This window comes from Nansenia antarctica, assembly GCF_963989245.1.
Source record: "Nansenia antarctica genome assembly, chromosome: 7".
NCBI classification, from domain to species: Eukaryota; Metazoa; Chordata; class Actinopteri; order Argentiniformes; family Microstomatidae; genus Nansenia; species Nansenia antarctica.
Window position 1 is genome coordinate 7,715,956 of NC_137677.1, and position 20,516 is coordinate 7,736,471.

At 45.0% G+C, this 20,516-nt stretch overlaps 2 protein-coding genes across 3 annotated transcripts in view; one reads left to right on the forward strand and one right to left on the reverse strand.

Moving 5' to 3' along the window:
• Window positions 1-6,912, reverse strand: part of mpnd (MPN domain containing) — a 7,761-nt gene extending 849 nt beyond the window's left edge. The window contains exons 1-12 of one of the 2 annotated variants that reach the window (XM_080537098.1): window positions 6,841-6,912; window positions 5,922-6,124; window positions 5,436-5,657; window positions 4,782-4,893; window positions 4,575-4,656; window positions 4,245-4,341; window positions 4,042-4,114; window positions 3,760-3,836; window positions 3,455-3,623; window positions 2,649-2,719; window positions 2,181-2,270; window positions 675-767 (exon numbers count right to left, since the gene is read on the reverse strand). In XM_080537098.1, coding sequence (XP_080393224.1) covers window positions 675-767; window positions 2,181-2,270; window positions 2,649-2,719; window positions 3,455-3,623; window positions 3,760-3,836; window positions 4,042-4,114; window positions 4,245-4,341; window positions 4,575-4,656; window positions 4,782-4,893; window positions 5,436-5,657; window positions 5,922-6,124; window positions 6,841-6,844 — 1,293 coding nt within the window. In that variant the 5' untranslated portion in view covers window positions 6,845-6,912. Of the gene's footprint in view, window positions 1-674; window positions 768-2,180; window positions 2,271-2,639; window positions 2,720-3,454; window positions 3,624-3,759; window positions 3,837-4,041; window positions 4,115-4,244; window positions 4,342-4,574; window positions 4,657-4,781; window positions 4,894-5,435; window positions 5,658-5,921; window positions 6,125-6,840 lie in introns of both variants that reach the window. The other variant, XM_080537097.1, reaches the window with a different exon arrangement.
• Window positions 6,913-8,488: 1,576 nt separating this feature from the next.
• Window positions 8,489-16,233, forward strand: LOC308161970 (signal-transducing adaptor protein 2-like; the record flags this gene model as incomplete). The annotated part of the gene is given in 11 exon segments (XM_080536051.1): window positions 8,489-8,581; window positions 10,847-10,918; window positions 11,132-11,251; window positions 11,611-11,667; window positions 12,207-12,317; window positions 12,489-12,532; window positions 12,865-12,996; window positions 13,465-13,534; window positions 15,048-15,150; window positions 15,565-15,660; window positions 16,175-16,233. Coding segments are annotated over 11 exon segments (957 nt in total).
• Window positions 16,234-20,516: the final 4,283 nt, after the last annotated feature.

Sequence of the window (20,516 nt, forward strand, 5' to 3'; positions counted from 1 at the left end):
GGAATGAATGACACGGCAGAAAAACATCCATCTATCTATCTAAGCCAGGGTTGTCCAAACTACGGCCCGAGGGCCAGCAAATTCTTAAAATATAATGGAATATGGCCCACACATGAAACGTGCACCTGACTGTATTGTACTTCTTAATTTTAACATTATACAGGGCTGTGAAGGGGGATCACCATCCTGACTAAGAAGCAATCTGAGGCTGCTGTTTTGAGAATGATCTGCCAACCCTTTTTGTAGCAAAATAAATGAAAACCCATTAATGGAAAGTTGTGATGTAGGCAGTTTTTCTTCTTTAAGCATATTAAATTATCAAGCATAATGTACCTACATTTGATTGATGTTGTTAACTTTAATACACTAGAGGTGGGGTGATATACCTCACCTCTAGTGAGTGGCCCAGCCTTTCATATATTTTTCTGTAAGTGGCCCTCAGTGAAAAAAGTTTGGACACCCCTGATCTAAGCTGTGCAGGCTTGGATATTTCCCTTCCAAATGGCCCTTTCCAGCACTGTTTCACTCTTTCCACTACGGTAGATGATTAACCAGGCCAGTACAGCACAGCTGACCTTGGTTTAGTCCTGTAGTAGTGTGAGTTAGGGGTTACAATATGCAGCATGCACTTCCTGTTTCTGAATGAATGGCTGAAAGAAGGGAAGTGATCAAACCTTGATTTTGTCCATCATCGTGGTATCGGGACACCAAAACTGATGGAACTGCACCAGGTCAGGAGCTGCCCTGTAGAAGTCCACTAGCAGCATCTGTGGGTGGCCGTGACACACAGTAGAAACCCAATGGTGAACCGACAGAGGAAACTAAAGAGTGAGAACAGCACTGCTTCTCTCTCTGATACAGGTACAGCAGGAACAGGTGTCACTCAAACACAGTATCCATCAGGAGAGACTTAGAATTGCATTAGAATAGTGGACGGCGGGGAACTTAGTGGCGTAGTAGCACACTAAGCACATACCACATGACCGCAAGGTTCCTCGTTCGATTCCGACCCTCCCTCCTCTCTCTTCCCCATCCTTACTGTCAATCTCCCTACTGTCTCAGAGTTGGAAATGATCATTCACGCCTTTGTATCATCCCGATTGGACTATTGTAATTCCCTTTTCACCTGCCACGACACATCCACCCTGGGCCGGCTACAAATGGTCCAACATGCAGCTGCAAGGCTGTTGACTAGGTCCAGAAAAAATCATGTCATATCACCCCCATCTTAGCATCCCTACACTGGCTCCCCATCAAATATAGAATTCATTTCAAGATTCTGGTCATCACCTACAGAGCCCTCCATGGTCAGGCACCTGCCTACATCTGTGACCTACTGCGTCCTTACAGCCCCAGCAGGTCTCTCAGGTCCTCTGACCAGGGTTTGTTGGTTGTCCCCCGTGCCAGATTGAAGACCAAGGGTGATAGAGCATTCCAAACCGTGGCCCCCAGGCTTTGGAATGCTCTGCCCTTGGATCTTAGATCCAACTGGCTCGGTCGAGGTTTTTAAAAAGCAGCTAAAGACTGTGTTGTATAGACAGGCTTTTGGATAGCCCCTAGGGCCTGTCTTTCTGTGTCCTGCTGATGCTGTTACACCTGTTGTCCATTACTTGTTTTTATTTTCACTTGTTTTGCCTGTTTTAACCTGCTGTGGCTTTCGATCTTGTATTAGGTTTTATTTGTGTTTCCTCCTTGTATGTAAAGCACTTTGTGACCCTTGGTCTGGGAAAAGGTGCTGTATAAATACATTTTACTTACTTTTTACTTACTCTATAAACATCTATATTTATTAATACAGGGATGCAAACTGGTGATGGCCCAAAAAGGTGACACTTTTTTGTTGTTGTCTGAAAACAAAGAACATTTATGAAAATTGTTGACCTATTTTGAGGTAAAAACGTCTAAAAGGTGACAAGTTTGCACCCCTGTAATAATAGGGGTAGTGGTGGTCTAGTGGATAGTGAGTTGGACTTGGGATCGGAAGGTTGTGAGTTCAAATCCCGCCTGAAGCCACACCACTACTAGTGTGCCCTTGGGTAAGGCACTTAGCCCTCAGTTACTCCAGGGGGAATGTCCCTGTAATTCGTAATTGTAAGTCGCTTTGGATAAAAGCGTCTGCTAAATGGGAAAATTATTAAAATTATTAATAGTATCTGGTGACACACAGAGTCTTACGGTACCATCTCATTCAGGACGTCGCTGGTCAGGAAGTTGTCTTGCACGTAGGTCACCTCCACGGCCACGGGGATGCCGTAGTCGTTGGGCCGTTGCTGCGGGGAGACGGAACGACTGTCAGTCACGGTGATACAGCACTTTTCCTTGACTTAAGTGTCGTGTGGAACACGTTCCATTGTTCAGAGCAGAGATCTCCCACTCCTGTCCCAGAGGGGATTCAGGATGTGCAGGTTTTTTGCTTCAGCCCAGCAGCACTGATATGCTAACCCTGATCTGATTCATTTGAACATTTACATTTCAACTCATCATGGGGGTTCAGACTGAAGGGTTGAAGGGTTCTGGCGTGTCTTTCTGGGGCCGGTCAGTGCTAGAGCTAGCCTGGAACAAAAGCCTGCACAGCCTGTCACACTCTCCAGGACCGGAGCTGAAGACCCCTTATTATCTCAGAGGCGTCATTTACTCACTGCACGTACCTCTGGTGGTGGCACTACCCAGAAAGGTGTTATAGTGGAAGCCACGCCCTGGTTGCCATGGTAATAGGGGCCTGAAGAAATAGGAAAGATTTCAGGAGTCAGTCTTTCAGATTAGGTCAAAGATGCACCTAGCACTAGACAGGGTTCCCACACCTTCTGAAACATCAAATTCAAGCACTTTTCAAGGACTTTCAAGACTCAATTCCCTCAAATTCAAGGACCCAACACGGCATAGTTTGAGACAGATCTAGATGAGAATTTATATAACAGGAACTATCCGCTCACAGACAACAATTAAAAAGAGAGACTTGAATGTGTGAACTCTAGATGGTCTCTTGCCTTCTCTACCACAGCACAGCAAAACAATATATTGTGAAATATGTGTAAAGTTACTGCGTTAAGTTAAGCAATGTGACTTATCTACTATAATTACATTAAATATATATATATATATATATATATATATATATATTGGGGGGGGAGAGAGAGAGAGAGAGAGAGAGAGAGAGAGAGAGAGAGAGAGAGAGAGAGAGAGAGAGAGAGAGGGGAATTCAAGCACTTTCAATAACCCATGTCAATTTTCAAAAACTTTTAAGGTCTTAATTTTTTTTTTCTCAAATTCACAAACTTTCAAGGATTTCAAGGACCCGTGGGAACCCTGACTAGAGTATACGACTATGTGTAATGAGTTACAGGGCTCAGATGCCCAGCCCCAGCCCCCAGCCCCAGCCCCAGGGCCCAGACACAGCCCCAGCCCCAGCCCCAGGCCCGGGGCCCAGCCCCTGCACCCAACAGCCAGCACTGACCACAGATGATGCCAAGGCAGGGCTGGAAGCCGTTGCTGCTGCCCTGAAGCCTCAGCTGGTGGTCCATCTGGGAGTCGATGTCCTGCAGAGACGGGAGAGCAGGACCCCGCGGGTGACTGTGGTACCAGCCCACCAATGACAGCCCTCGCATGAACAGATTCTGGCAGATCTGAAAGGTCATTGGAAGACAGGATTAGCGTTGGCACCGCATGTGAACCACTGAACCACAATGGCAATGAAATGAGGGGGTTGTGTCATGAGAAGAGCGTCATTGTACGGCTGGCAGTATTCAAGGGTTTACTCACCTCTTCCTCGACAGCAGAGGCAGAATCTCTGTCGCCCAATCGGGTGCGGCAGGGAAAGGCTCTTAACACGGTCAGTACTGGGAGAGACGAAAGAGGACACGACACAAAGAGAGTCAGCAACCTCAACGTCATACGTGTTTAACAAAGTTCCTTTGACCGTCATAGCCTACCAGTGCCAATGTCCTGTTCATGACACCGTTCAGTATACGATACTGTATACTATATAATAGTATACATATAATAGAATATTTTCCCTACTTCTGAGAGAACTACGGTACTCACATTGTGTGTTTGTGTCCCATCGCCCCCCGAGATACCCCACCACTTCACTGGTGGTCAGGTGACAGTGGAAATCCTAAAGTAGAGGCGATATTATGTCACTTCCTCCCCGATACAACACAATCCAATCCAAACTCAATTGTTTTTCATGTAATAACACTACTACTACTACTACTACTACTACTACGACTATGGCGTGTGGTTACCATGAGCAGTAGCACGTTGCTGGACACAGCGACATTGAAAGGCTGAAACCTGTTGATGGCTGAAAAGGCCGAGAGCTCCACTAGCGTGTGGGGATCCCTGTGGACGTGAATGTCGTATCAGTGATGGAGCCAACAAAAGAGGAACTCGCTCAACAGCTCAAAGGTTGTGCGATGTTAAAGAGCAACTTGTTTGAAATGCTACGACAGTTGTATTATAAAGAACATATATAATGGCTATAAAGGCTTTTTACTGTCCTCTCTGTACTGTGCTTTCATAATCCATACTTTGTGTTGCGTAATACCGACATGCGGGCAAATTAGTGACAGTACCTTGCCGCGTCCCTGGTGCCCAACGTGCAGTATCTGACGGGAATTCTCTCTCTGTCCCCTTTCCTCGGCAACACGCTGATATCTGTGACGAGGACTTTAGTTACATCACTTCACCACATACAGTAAAACTAGCGGAACGTAATGAGATGGTGCAATAGTATTGTTCCAAACTTTGATTGGATAAGAAGGTCACATGGACTGTCTCACCATGCAGCTCAGGTTTAATCTTCCTGTTCTTGTCGTCCGTCTGGACCGCGGTCTTCCCCTCTTCCTCCTCCTCGTCTCCCATCTCGTCATCCTCCCCCTCGCTCGCCAGGCTCTGAAGAAAGTGTAAAGTTAAAACGTAGTTTCTATACCAACAATACCCTTTGAATCATCGCAGTTCAAATGGACTCCTTTCTAAAATGACAGCTATCATAGAGTAGCATAGGGTGGAAGGCTTTAATTAGGCCCACTTAATTGGGATAATTTGAGATGGGTCCAATTAATGCTATTGTAAGAAACCCGTCATTCCTATAGGCTTTTATACCAACATCATCACCATCCTCCTCCCGCAGTCAATCAATCAATTAAGTTTCTGTGTATAGAGCTTTGTCTATTGACAAACGACACAAAGCGATTCACATCAACAATAACACTAAACAACATAAACAACAAATACAATACAAACAATATGATCTACCACCAAATCAGAGACCCCTAGAGGAGTAAGCCAAGCCAAGGAAAAAACCTGTCCCAAACTCTGCCTTCCCTTCTCCCTTCCCTCTCTCTTCTATCATCCCTTCCTTTCTTCCCCGGGGAGAAACATTCCATTTCAACACTTGTTGTTTCCTTCCCCATCCCCCCCCCCCCCCTCCTCACCAGGTCTGCGCTGGGCTGGTACTTGTGCAGCCAGCTGGTCTTGTACTGCACCAGCTTCTGGCCTCTGTAGCGCACCGAGGCCCAGCCGCAGCCCGACTTCTTGGCGGGGTTGACCAGGCGCTTGCAGTGCGTGGCCCAGGCGCTGGGCGAGTTGAAGATCTGACCCGTCTCGACCCAGCGGATCTTCCCGTCGTTCAACAGGTCCCCGACAAACTTCTTACCCTGGGGGGAGAGAGAGAGAGGGGGGGCGGGGGAGAGAGAGAGAGAGATGCACGCTTTAGAAACTGATTTCCGGTGGGAAATAATGGTAAGTGTGCATCAGCCAGGTGAGCTTGGTATGTATGAGTATAAGGTGAGTCTTCCCATCCCTCTGTCCAAACTAAAGTCTGGCACTTTAACACCATGTCAACGCTCTAGAAATGCAACCCATGACTATATCATCAGCCAGTATGGTGTTATGAACAGTGTTATTAACAGTGTTGTTACCAGGTAGTGTATGGACAGCACCCCGTCCCCCGGCTCCACCAGGCCGTCCTTGAGGAGCACGCGCAGGGTGATGCCTCGTCTGGTCAGCAGGGAGCCCCGGCCCGAGGGAGTCCTCAGGTCTGCCTCCTCTCCTCCGCTCAGCTCCTCCTCCTCTTCCTCTCCTCCCTCCTCCACCACCTGTGGAGACAAGGGCGGCTCGGAGTCTGAGGACACACACACACACACACACGCACGCACAGGCACATGCACAGGCACACATACACACACATACGCACAGGCACACACATACGCACAGGCACAGGCACACACACACACACACACGCACACACACACACACACACACACACGCACACACACACACACACACACACACACACACACACATCAGTGTGTACAAATCATGTCATGAGACATGAGATACAGACATGAGATGGATTGCCATAAATGCATAATAGGTTATTTAATACAACAAATCGTTCCATATATTTTGTAGGTCATAATACCATAGGGTCAGGTAGCCACTCACATACATCTATGTCACTTGAATCGAAGTACAAATGGACTGATTTCTCAAATTACAGCTATGGTAGCATAGGGAGGAAAGGCTTTAATTAGGCCCAGTTAATTGGGATAATTTGAGATGGCTCCAATTAATGCTATTGTAAGAAACCCGTCATTCCTATAGGCTACAGGACCCCCCCCCCCCCCAAAGCAGAAGACATTTAAAACACTGAATCAATATTATTAGCTATTTTATTAATGACCATTATTAATAAATATTATTAAATGATCTTTTGTCTTCCTCGTCATTAGATCGTCTGCATTTCCCCGCAGCGCGCGGCCTTGGTGCTCGGGATTAATTTCTACTCAGTATTATAATTAATAAAATCACTATTTTATCATTCTCAGAATTTCTCACCCATTTCTCTCCAAGCGTCGGAGAGCGGCTTTATTTCCAACTTCGCCCAAAAGGCTTTCTTTCCGAGGTAGTTTTACTTTAAAGCGGTGCTTTTAGAATAGATTACATACATACACTTCGCCACACTGGCCTGGGCTATTATTCAAAAAGCATAAAATGAAGGCTGTGTCTGTGTCTGCGGTGGAGTTTCCTTGTTGTGTTGCTTTAATGTCAGTTCCCCTCCCCTTTCTTTCTTTCTCCCTCTCTCCCTTGTCCTTGTCACACTGAAATAACATTCAGTTATTGTCCCGAGTGTCAAACTCAAACCGTTATTCCACACGATCTCGAAACAGACACCGAAATAAGATATTAAGATGAATGGGTGATTATTATGATATTGATAAACAGAGATCATCTGTTTATCAATTCCTGCTTCCGGAAAGATCTACTAGTGTCGCTCAGTGCCTTTGAGCTCAGCCGCTCCAATGTTGCTTCTTCAAAGAATGCGAGCGTATAATTTAGATATAAGGATTATAGCAAAACAAAACCGTTGCAAATGCAAACCAATAATCTGTGAGTTCGTGTTAGCCCCCCGTCCGAAGGCAGATCCCCCCACTCTCCCCTACTACATATCCCCAGTGAGAATCCTCTCCTCGAGGTTCCTTTATCTCTCAGATCAGATGAATGAACCGGAGCCTGAGTCCTGAGGAGGGCAGCAAACCACCGCTCTCTGCCCGGGGAGGTGCGCCTCCCTGATCCACCACTATCTATTGTAGAAAACCAACTACATTGCGGTAGTCCACATTCAACTACACAAACAACGTTTTTTATTGTGTCTAGGACATATGATATCTGATATATATACAGTACAGGCCAAAAGTTTGGACAATAATATAAAATATATAATAATAATATTTAATATATATATATATTTAATATAATCTGTGTTAATAATAATATGTTATTATATATATATATATATATATATATATATATATATATATATATATTTCATATTATTATTATATATTTTATTAACAACAACAAATATATATTTTATTAACAACAAAAAAGCAAAGGGTGGCTACTTTGAGGAATCTAAAATATAAGACATATTTAGAGTTATTTCACACTTTTTTGTTAAGTACATCATTGTGTTCATTCATAGTTTTGATGCCTTCAGTGAGAATCTACAATGTAAATAGTCATGAAAATAAAGGAAACACATTGAATGAGAAGGTGTGTCCAAACTTTTGGCGTACTGTATATAATATGACTCCAATGTTTATGATGCTCTGAGAATAGCCTACTATAGGCTAAATGTGGCAAAATGTTCTTTGTGGAAAAAGTCAGAGGGCTCACCTGGAAAGGCCCGCTGTGTCCCATTGGGGGGTAATACAGACCAATCAGCGGTGAGCATGCCGTGCGTTAGACCAATCAGCGGTGAGCATGCCGTGCGTTAGGCTCAATGTGCGACAAGTTAAGGCACCTGCCTCGGGAGAGCTAGAATAGTCTTGGCACAGGTGCATATAGGGCTTCTCCAACTCACACTCGGAATTATTCATGCTCTCTCTCACTCCTGTGCATTTTTTTCCTCTTCAATAATAAAAAGAAATCTGGTCCACCCAAGGATTGCCAAAGAAGTTTACATCCGAGAGCGGGGAATCAAATGGCAGCCCCCAAACGACCCGGGCGACCCCGGGCACAGCTTCCGAACTGCTACTACGAAGGATACCTGGAGAAGAGAGCCTTAAAAGACAAGGTAACAGATGTAGGATCTGTGGTTGCTTTAGTTTCCCTTGATAGTAACATTGTTTTCTTGCTGTTATTATTACACTCTTGCCTGGCTGATAGTTGCCTGTTGTTTTTTTAATAAATCCTTTCCTTATTGTATTGTTATTATGCATTTACCCATATTCAATGGATTGAGTGGCCTTACTATTACTGTCACCTAAGAAATGTCATTATTTTCATTTCATGTGTGTATCTTTGCCTAATGATTCGTTTTGCTATTTGATCCACACCTCATACTGCAATTTATGAAAAGATATCTGAAAATAAGCTTAGACTACAACAATATTATAGGTCAACTTTATAATAATAATAATAATAATAATAATAATAATAACATCTTGGATTTATATTGCGCCTTTCACAAACCCAAGGACGCTTTACAGAATTCACAGGCAGAAAGTCAGACAGACAGAATAGACAAAAACAAAGAAACAGTGACAGCAACAAAACTAAACTAGGGGCCAAAGGCCTTGGTGAACAGATGGGGTTTGAGGGCTGATTTGAAGGTGTAGGGGCATTGCGAATCACTGTGGGGAGAGAGTTCCAGAGGGTGGGTGCTGCCACACTGAAGGCTCTGTCCCCGAAGGTCCGTAGGTTGGTGCGGCCGGGGGGTGGAAAGCAGACCCATGTCTGAAGCCTGCAGGAGAAGAGGATCTGTCCTTGTTGTTGTTGTTGTTAACTTGTAAACTGTCTGGAAGTGAGTGATTTTCAACTCAGGAATGAGCGTGAGCCACTCCTATAGTAGAACAATTACTAGTGGAACAAGATGGGGCTTTCCTTTTTAGATTTCCATTCGTCATTGTAATACAGGCCCATGCCTCCAGAGTTGTCACACCTGTCTCAGTGGGACACCTGCTTCTGCAAACAAATAACTTCTGTGGAATTCTGCCGTCAAACACTCGGTGTTTGTCAGTGTGTCAGTATCTAGTAACTCCACCCCAATTGTTTGATATCTAGCATCCCTAAAGCCAATTTTTTTCTTTTGCAGTAGCAATAACAAATTCCCCATCCTACATACAGTAGCAATAAGAATGTTCATTAGCCACATATTTAGACTTGTGTCTGTATGCACTGGTAATAACCGAGGCATATATAGGTCAATAACAGGTACGTTACCTGTTTAACTGAGGTAATTAACACAGAAATCAGTGTCAGTCGTAAAGACATGCGAGCTCTGGTATGTTGTTCGTGGGTGGAGCAGACGGTGTAAATGGTTTCTGGGTGAGCAGGTTGTTTTATGGACTTTGATCTCAGGGACGTCACAGATCCAGAGCCGGTTAGACTGCTTATCTTCATAAGGAGTTCTACAGATTATAGCGTGGTGTGAGAGATTACAGTGGCTGAGACTGAAATCTGCTCTCTGTATTTTGTAGGGCAGTAAATAACCAAAAACATATCAAATAAAACGGATTTCAAGTCATCAAATTGTAGTGTGGGTTGTGCTTACCCTCAAAACTCAAAGGCTTCGGTCACCGTGCCTTTTCACGAGCTGCACCCCGCCCCTGGAACTCTCTCCCTCAACCACTCAGAGACTCACCCTCACTCCTCACTTTTAAATCCCACCTCAAAACCTACCTGTTCTCCCATGCCTACAGCCTCCCCTACCCCTAGCCATCTCCCCCATCCCGGCCCCCCCGCCCCCCCCCTGGACACGCATACAACCTCCCCTACCCCTACCCCTAGCCATCTCCCCCATCCCGGCCCCCCCCCCCCCCCCCCCTGGACACGCATACAACCTCCCCTACCCATCTCCCCTAACCCTGCCACCCCCCTGACATGCATACAGCCTCCCCTACCCCTAACCATCTCCCCTGTCCCTACCACCCCCCCCCCCCCCCTCCCCGTTCGCTATCTCTGTGTTCCATGTGCCCATGTTATCTGTTGCTTGTTGTTTCTGTGTTTTTATATTAATATTAGAGCAGAGCAGTGTTCTGCACAGGTGGCTTACATTATGTGTCACTGGCCGAAGTTGGTTTGAATCCATGTGCTACCCGCAGGCTAATAGGGACAGAAGATTCATTAACCTATTGGCACAACAAATATGCAATTTTCCATCTATGTAAACCAGTTCAGTCACTTTTGAACTCTGTCAACTAACTATGCAGTTTATTTCCTGCAGCAATGTAAAGCCAGTTTATTCCTTCATAGTTTTAGAGTATGTCATTAACATTTTCTGACCTACAACCTAACCAATCGTAAATATCCGTCTGTCTGTCTCTCTGTGTCTGTGCAGGCATCTCGAAAACTTTGGACATGTCTATGTGGAGACACACTTTTCTTCTTCAACAACAACAAAGAAAACGATGTAAGTAACTTGGAGGAATGGGTGGGAGGGAGGGAGGGGCTGAACAGTATATGGACATGCTTGTAAAGGACAATCTCATAACAAGCTAGGGCTGTATTCTGTGAATCCATGGCAAATCTTTGATCCCTTTGTGCTTACCGTGTGTGTGTGTGTGTGTGTGTGTGTGTGTGTGTGTGTGTGTGTGTGTGTGTTTCTGTACTGTCTGTTAAACAGTACCTCGAGAAGCTGGATCTCAGTGGCTTCCTCTCCTTGACTGACGACTGCAGTCGAGATCGAAACCTGGGGGCAGCGAGAATGACCCTCCGCATGAAAGATGGAGAGATCAAAATCACTGTAAGGAGATATTAGATTAGATTAGATTAGATTAGATTTACCTTACTGTCATTGTAGAGTACAAGTACCAGACAACGAAATGCAGTTTAGCGTCTAACCAGAAGTGCAAATAGTAATATAGTGCAAAACATTATATTCTAGACAGAATATGATATCTAGAGTTATGAAGTGATAATTACAGTACGTTAAGTATGGTAGGTAGTAGTTGTATAAAAGAGATGGATAACAGTAAGATATGTACAGTTAAGGTAGCTATGTACAGTATGGTGTATACAGAGGTATAATTTAATGGTCTCTCTCTCTCCCCCCCCCCCCTTTATTTTTTCTAATGGTCTCTCCCCCCCTCCCTCCATCCACAGGCCCCAAGCCTAGAGGCCCGTGAGCTGTGGAAGGGTTTCATCTATACTGTGGTCGAGGTCCGTGATACGCCGAAGTCAAATGTTGAAACAGTCATAAAACGTTCAAGTGCACATCGTTTCCATTCTGTAACATCTGATTATTATAGTACTAATAATAATAACCTTTGTCTCTAGGTTTGTGCCTTAGTTACCGCTTATCGGGAAGCCAAACAATTTCAAAAGTGTTTTGTCAACGGGACTTTTCCAGAGTTAGATTAGCTCCAGCTTTCAGATCTTGTTATCGTAATAGTAGTAATTGCCTTATCTCTACCCACTTCTCTCTCAAAGTCTTCTGGTCTGGGCTCACCTTTTTAACTCTTGACCTGTCGGCATCCACAATATCATCTCAGTGTATGATATGCTTTATGTAATGATTACTGTCTTTGGTTAATGTTTCAGTGTGTTATCGGTTTTAGACAACTTCAGAGAGAACAAAGCGCAATTGTATCACGGCCCTGTCAGTCTAAATGAAGCTAATATTCCTTTGTGTGTGTGTGTGTGTGTGTGGTGTGTGTGTGTGCGTGTGCGTGTGTGTGTGTGTGTGTGTCTCCCTCCAGCTCGTAGTGCCCAGCTCTCTCAACCTGTTGCCCGGCCAGGTGCACACGATGAGGGAGACGGTGGAGAACGAGATGGAGAGACGCAAGGCCCTCTCCCCCCCCCCTGCAGCCTCCCCCCCTCCCCCCGTGACCTCCTCCACCCCCCCTGTGACCTCCTCCCCTCCCCTGGCAACCTCCTCCCCTCCCCCCGTGACCTCCTCCCCTCCCCTGGCAACCTCCTCCCCTCCCCCTGTGACCTCCTCCCCTCCCCCTACGGCCTCCTCCGCCCCCCCTGCGGCAGAATGCAGCTCCAACCTGTACCTCAGCCTTGTAGCAGATATGCCTGCGTGAGTGCCAACACAGCAGTGTTTCCTAGTTGATGGGCCAGGAGCCAATGGCGGAGGGGGGGGGGGGGGGGGGGGTCTGGGCTAGTTCTTCAGAGCTGTGTGGTAGGATGCCAGAAACATGAATTCATACATTTATGGTTCACGAGAAGCTTTAGTGGAGTCACACAGGGCATGCAGCATTTTGGGACCCAACTGAAGCCCTGGACTAAAACCCAATCAGACCTGATCATGTGATCGTTCCCTCTCCATACTGTAAGCTGTGTCAGGTGTGTGTGTGGCTGACTGGCTGTTGTTTCTCACCGTTCTCCCTCCCCGTGGTGTTCTCTGTGCAGGTGTTACCAGCCTGTGTCTCGTACCGAGGCAGAGATGATGTTGGAGAGGAACCCCGAGCACGGGACGCTGCTCCTGCGGCCGGGGCGAGACGGAGCCTCATTGGCTCTCACCACCCGGCAGGATCTCAACGGGTATGCCCCTCCCCCCATACACACACACACACACACACACACCATCCCCCTCATCTGTCAGATCAACACACTGGATAGATCCATAGATCAGTGAGCATCATCGTCATTATCGTCAGTGGAGTTAGTGAACAGGGCAGCGCATCACACGGTTCATTCTCCCTATGAGTGGCCAGCAGTGGAGGCCGGTGGAGGTAGGAGTCGGAGGACGGGCTCATTGTAATGCATGGAAGGGGAATCCTCCAATTTCTACCACCACCAGCCTCCCCTGGTGGCCACACCTAAGTCCACACCTTGAGTGCTCAATCATGTGTATTGATAAGGCACTTTGGGCTGCAAACGTAAAGGGGATTTACAAATCAAGTTTATATCATGTGATTGATTGAGACAATACTGACCTGGTGGCAGTCTCTCATATAATATCTTTATCTCTCTCTCTCTCTCTCTCTCTCTCTCTCTCTCACTTGGCAGGCCTGTGTTCAGACACTATCGTGTGACAAGGAAACATGATGGAGGTTACACCATCGATGTTGAGGTTCCAGTAAGTATTTAATCTGAAAAGACTGGTTTTGTAGCTTCTTCAATGTGGTTTCGTTTTACCACCACAACAAACTCTTCTTCGTATTGTGTCGTGATTATGCATCCTGACCTCTTTTAAAAGTGGATGACGGTTATGATCAAGGCCATACTCCTTCATAATGTTGTGTTCAAAGTATTTTCTGCTATGGCTAGAACCTCTTTGACTTACTTACCGCAAAGGACCCCAATTGAAATAAGCCAGTGGCTTTCTTGGGTTTTTATCCTGTTAGTTGACCTTGTATGTAATATGTACTTTCATGTACCTAGACTACCTACTTCTGCAAATCTTCTAATAAAGTTTTCAATCAATCAATCAAAGGCAAACATGACATACTTAAGCAAGGTGTTGGGCTTCCAGGAATCACAATGTGAGGGAGTGATTACGCGTAAGGAAGATATTGATACCGATAAGGAAGTACATTCCAAACATACTGTACGCACTACACAAGAAATACATCATCCTAGATATACTTTTATTGTCTCTCTTTCTCCGGAAAAGAAGACAGAGAAATCAGTCATGTGTCACCACTTTTATTGGTGTTGTTGGACATGATAAGATGGATAAGGGCTTAGTTCTGCTTTAGTCAACTGTGCAGTTTACTGCTGTGTGTGTGTGTGTGTGTGTGTGTGTGTGTGTGTGTGTGTGTGTGTGTGTGTGTGTGTGTGCGTGCGCGTTGTTGTGTGTTATGTGTGTGTATAAAAGTTAAAGGAACTACTGGGAGTAGTACTGGAAGTAATTGATGGAAGAGCTAAAAAATATCTCTTACAAATATTACTAACGGCAGCAATTAAATACATCACAATTAACTGGTTAAAACCCAACCCCCCTACATACAATATGTGGACTGAGAAAGTGTGGGGAATTTATCAGATGGAACAAGTAACATACTCTTTGAGACTTGAGACATATCTATTAAAAGGTGAAGCCCTGTCATGACTATATTAATACAGTGAATCTATCCACAACCTTTCACTATGCATATACACACGCCTATACCATTACACTCACTCACACACAACCAAAGTTAAAAAGAAACCAAAAAAGTGAAAGGACACCTATTATGCTCTTTTTCCACAAGTTAATGTGGGTCACTGGGTCATTTAAGTTTTTTGTTGAAAATACCAAACAATTCTAGCATGCCTCTATACCACTCTGTTTCTCGACGGACTGTTTTTTTGTGTCATGCAAATGAGCTGTTTCTCTCCACACCCCATAATTATACTCCATAATGGTTAGGACTATCGCTTTCAGTCCATGCCTGAAAGCAACAAATATGGCCGCTAGTAGCAACACAGATTTTCGACCATATCAGAATCTGATTCAGAGCGATTTTCTCAAATTCTCTGGAAAAAAACAATACTTTAATATTTCTTTAAAATGCCATGTTGACAGCTTCTTTTCGGATCTGTAAAAAGAAATGATGTGCTTAATGCAGAATGTCTATCATAAAAGTAATTGTGTTTGCTTGCTGTAGATTTACTGTGCCACACTCCATGATGTGATCAACTCTCTGGTCGAGAAGACAGGTGGGAGTCTGGAGCCGTTTGTTCTGGAGAACTCCTATGAGGGGACCATATGTAAGAACGTCTACACATTCTATCTCTCCTTGCCTCTTTTTTCTGTTTCTCTCTCTTCTCTCTGTCTCTCTCTGTGTGTCTCTCTGTCTTTCTCTCTCTGTGTCTCTTTCTGTGTCTGTCTTTCTCTGTGTCTCTCTCTCTCTCTGTGTCTGTCTTTCTCTGTCTGTCTCTCTCTCAATCTCTCTCTCTCTCTGTCTGTCTCTCTCTCTCTCTCTCCCAATTAAATTCAATGAGCTTCATGGGCAAGGCTCTATCTCAATCTCTCTCCCTCTCCCTCTGTGTTTTTCCTCTCTCTTTCCGTCTCCTTCTGTCTCTTTTACTTGTCCGGCACGGGTTAAATATAGTTTTAATATCTCCTCAGCTATAGCTCCTCAGTCTGGTTGTTCATAGCGTTTCTGTCCTTTGTGTCTGCAGCGTATGTTCAGGAGAATGAGGAGAGTGGAGAGAAGAGCCTTCAGAGTGCATCCAGTGGCCCCCCTCTCTCTGGCCCCCCTCTCCCTCCCAAACCAGGTAAACCCTCCAAACCAGGCACACCCTGGCCTTGTCAACAAACCCACACTCTATCTAGATGTCACCACATGCACTTCACCATTGACCTACAGTACATTCTCCAGTCCTACCCTTTTGTGAGGGAAGGTAAATGTTATGCTAAGGACGCAGGGGCGGATTTCTTTAGCCTTGGGGGAAGGGGGGAGGGGAGGGGAAGTCTCTTTTTGCCGCTTGTGTACATTCTAATCAGATTGTAGGCCTGCGGTTTGGGGATACAACATTCCTATTGCGATGAGTATCGCTCACTTTGAAAGACTGGCTGATAGAGCTCGTCAACACAGCTGTTAGGGTCAATGTCCCTAGAGCCAATGCCTGATATTGCCTGAAGTTTTGGTCTTAGTGATAAATGCAATAGTTTTGAATATTTTTAAAAAATAATAATCGTGAAGTGGAAGAGGTAGATTGAATGATGTGATTGATAACATATAGAGCAAAGTCTCTACACATTTTAATCTAAAATAATCTAAAAATCCAGAGCTTGCTGCTGAGTCAGAGATGGAGGAGAGTCCGTACCACAATGTCCCCTGTGAGTAGCAGCACTCTTCTATCGTGTCCTCCCCTTTTTCCATCTCTCCTCTCTGTCTACCTGTCTGTCTCTCTCTCTCTTCAAACACACTTCAGGTGTGACTTCATTCCTCACGTTCTCTCCCACCTGTGTTGTTTGTCCAGGGAATGTGAAAAAAGAAGGGAATGTGAAAAAAGAAGAGGCGGTGGTGCTCCCCCCTCCCACGCCCTCCCTCCTCCCTCCTCCCACGCCCTCCCTCCTCCCTCCTCCCACGCGCTCGCGTCCGCCAAGTGAGTGTCACCCGCACCCGACCCCGCTAACACGCAATCGCTCTTCTGTCAATCTGTCTTCTGCTGTAAAATGATAAAAATGTTAATTAATCTGTCTATCTTGTCCCATTCTGACACATTTCTGATTGGTGTTTCAGTGATGAAGCACTTGCCTCATCACAATTCTCTGCCTAATGTGACGGAATTCTCAGGTGAGAACCTTTTCTCTAGCCTTCCCCTCATGATCTACCTTTCTTTTTGCTTTTCAATTACATAAAATTGCCATTTTACTCGTCACTTGTGTGTTGATATTTGATCTGGTTCAGTGTATGACGAGCTACTTTGTGTTTGTACTCTATTCCTGTTTGTGTGAGATTATTGCATTTCACCGAAGTTCATAATAAGTGATTCCATGTTGAAACTTGCCCCTTTGGCAAATAGGCACATTTTGTCTCATGCATTATTATAATATACTGTATATATACTGTTGTCTGTATGTTTGTCTCTGCTGCCTGTGTCATACTGAATTTCCCCATAGAAATCGATAAAATAACTTCATTCATTAATCAGTCAATTTATCATCATGTTCTTCTGTCACCTGAGTGTTGTGCTTTGTGTTGTAGGAGCTGAGGACAAAAAGAGAGCCCTGATGCCCCCCATTCCTCTACCCCGCTCTAACCCCAACCTCACCCGCACCCACACCCCCACCCTCACCCCCACCCCCACCCCCATCCACACCCTCACCCTCACCCACACCTCCACAACCCCAACCCCAACCCCCCTCCCCACCCCTAAAGCACACCCGGGGAACAGGTTAAGACGACAAACTATGGCCTCAATCCCAGATCCGCAGCAGAGTACGTCTAACATGTTTTTACCTCGTCTATTTTTCCCATTGATTGATTTGCTTCCATCCACCGCAAGAGGGAAGTCGTTTAACGCTCATAAATGAATTGACTGTTTGCTCTTTCCCTCAGTCATTGCAGAGGAGCTCAGGCTGAAGTTGGAGAGGAGGCGGGTGGACCTCCCAGAGTAACTCTGCTAGTGGGTCAATCAGTCACCACGTGAAGAAGAAACCTGCCACAACCATGGAACTCTGAACAAAGATGGAGCCACTCCCTATAGTCCCGACATGGGACTCAAGTAGACAGACAGACATGGACCTTTTTTTGCCGTCGTAGAATCAGCCTTATTTACATTTACATTTATATTTTTTCGACATTTAGCAGACGCCTTTATCCAAAGCGACTTGCAACAAGTACTGTACATTTGTTTAAGTAAGTGAATCATCTATTCTATACTGTATCTATATCAAGTCATCATAAGAAAAACTAATCTATGCTAGGACCAGGGGCCATTGCCAGTCACAATGCTAGAAGAAGGAAGAAATTACTTTTTTGGTTTTATTTTCTTATTTGTATTTACAGTAGAGAAACTGTACAGAGGGGTAGTGGGGATGACGAGGTCTTTAGGAGGGAAAGTCAAGAGGTAGCTAGAATAGGTGGAAGTCACCCATGATGACCCTTTGACCAGTGACACAGGGTCAGATATTTCATTCCTCTAATGGTTTAGGCCAGGGGTTGGATAACCTGATCCTCGATCAGTGGTGAAAGGCAGCTTCCTCCTCTGCAGATGAGGCCTCTGAGCTGGCGGAGGCTCTCCCTGTTCCACTCTCTGGCTGTCAGCACGGAGCAGCAGGAGATTAACGTTGTATTGATTCCCCTTCGCTGGAACGCCTTGTTCAAACTACACTAGCAAATTAACCGACTGTAAAATCGACACTGTACTGTAAATCGACGTTGTCAAAATTGTTAATGTGTCACATTATCGCCACCTTTGAGTTGTTGTTGTTGTTTATTTTGCACATTTACCCAAAACTGAAAACCTTGATTTTTCTATAACTCAAATACAGTAGAAAATATTTTTCTATACCTGTCAGTGTTGTCTTTATAGTTTTTATATGGTTATATTTTTTTTCTGAAACATTTTGATGTTTGCACATTATATCTCATCTCTTGGACTAAGCTGTGACATGTCTGTACCATGAGAGGCTCGTGAAGGCAGAAATCAAATCAGAGACCATTTCCTCATTCCATTCCATGTGTTACAATGAGCCGTCCTCCGATTTCTACCTCCCCCGGCCTCCTGTGGTCTGTATCGTATGTCAGGATGAAGCTGATGTATTACTGCCTCTTAATGTGTCCTCAACGAAATAAAAGTAATCACAAGGAACGTATCCCGTTTGTTATATCCTGATGAGGAGCGACTCACAAAGCCCTAACGTGGACATCTGAGCAGGATTTTTATTTATTTTTTTTACTTAGTTTTTATTTCAGTTTCAGCAACTTGTACAATCAATCATGTCATGTTTTGTCTACTACTTTTTCCAGTCTTTTAGCTGTACACATATGGTCCATGAATGTGGTTCAAAGCAAGACACACAAAGCAAAAAAGAGCGATCAACAAAAACATTGAGATGTCAATGATGGAATAAAAGTAAAGATTTTGAAAAGAAAGAAAAAGGGTAGGGGGGGGGGGTTGTGTATATGTGTGTGTGTGTGTGTGTGTGTGTGTGTGTGTGTGTGTGTGAGCAGGATTCTTCAATGTGGTCTCAGAGTCTGGCCTTGTGCCTTATTTGTCTCTGCTTGTCAAATTGACCTAAAAAAAGGAGTCCTTCTCCTTGAGGTATTTTCTTCTTGTCCTCGTGTTGAACAGACTGAAAGGAATAAATACACACGGGCCGTCTTACCGCTTTATTAGCTCAGTATGACATACAGTACATACTGTAGTGGAAAAATGATAGGTACCTATTTACATTGTGACATGTCATCATTCGTTATTGAAATTAAGTTTAAAAACTCTCGACATGAAGCTTTAAAGCATTGCAGGTTATACTCATAAGATGCATACAGTAACAGCAACATGACAACATAATACTCTATTTAACATAATACTCTATTTAACATAATAGCACCTCAGGCAGCGTTGAACTCCAGAACACCATGTATGACATTGATAAGGACTGTTGTTGCCGTTGGTAACACTCGACAAGGGGGAATCACGTCGCAGGATTCTCTTTCTCGTCCAGGAAAGTCCCCTGCTCCAAAAAAAACGGCTTCTCACTTCAGGTGAAACAGTGACACGAGTGGGGGTGGACACACACACAGACATGTTACAGTGTATTACAGACATACAGTCAGATCCAGACCCTGTGACTCCTGCTCCCAAACACAACCGAGACTTGATAATCTAGTAGTCCAGTAGTTCTTAGCCCCCCCCCCCCCTGTCTCCACTGGTCCAGACACCTGCTAGCTGGCGAAGTAGAATTCAATACATTCCTTGTGTAGCGATAAACTATTGTTTATATACAGTAGTGACTATAAGCAGGTCATTTTGCTAGGTTATTCGGGTTATACAGACATATGAGGTGGCGGTGGGTTGAGAAACAACTACATGAAGATTAGGTAGAGGCAGAACATTCGGAACATTCAGCATATGACCACTGTACTACACGTTATTTGGACTTCTACAGTATTGGTATTAGTTGCATTAGGGGGTGCTGGTCTGTTGCATTGCGATGTGAACAGTAACATAACTTGCTCCTAACACTAATGGGTCACCATCATTAGGCCTTTTAGTAAATTCTATGAATATAAATGACGGCGGCGTAAAGATTCAGCCCAGTGTGAGTTTGGACTCTGATGAAGGGCACCTCTGGAAGGCACAGGGAGTGATCTGATAGGGCTTTCACACCGGCAAAGAACCGTGCCGGTTCGCGTTCGCGTTCGGAAACCTCCGAACGTTGGCGCTGTCTGGCGAACGAGCCCGCGTTCATACCAGTGTATCGTTCGCCAGACAGCGCCAACGTTCGGAGGTTTCCGAATGCGAACGCGAACCGGCACGGTTCCTTGCCGGTGTGAAAGCCCTATGAGTGAGATGAGGCAGAGCAGAGGGACCCCTGGTCCGAGGCCGGCTGGGGACAGGTGTGGTGGGAGCAGGGGTGGCATCAAGGCGGGATGGCTTTGGGGACAGGTGTTTGAGGG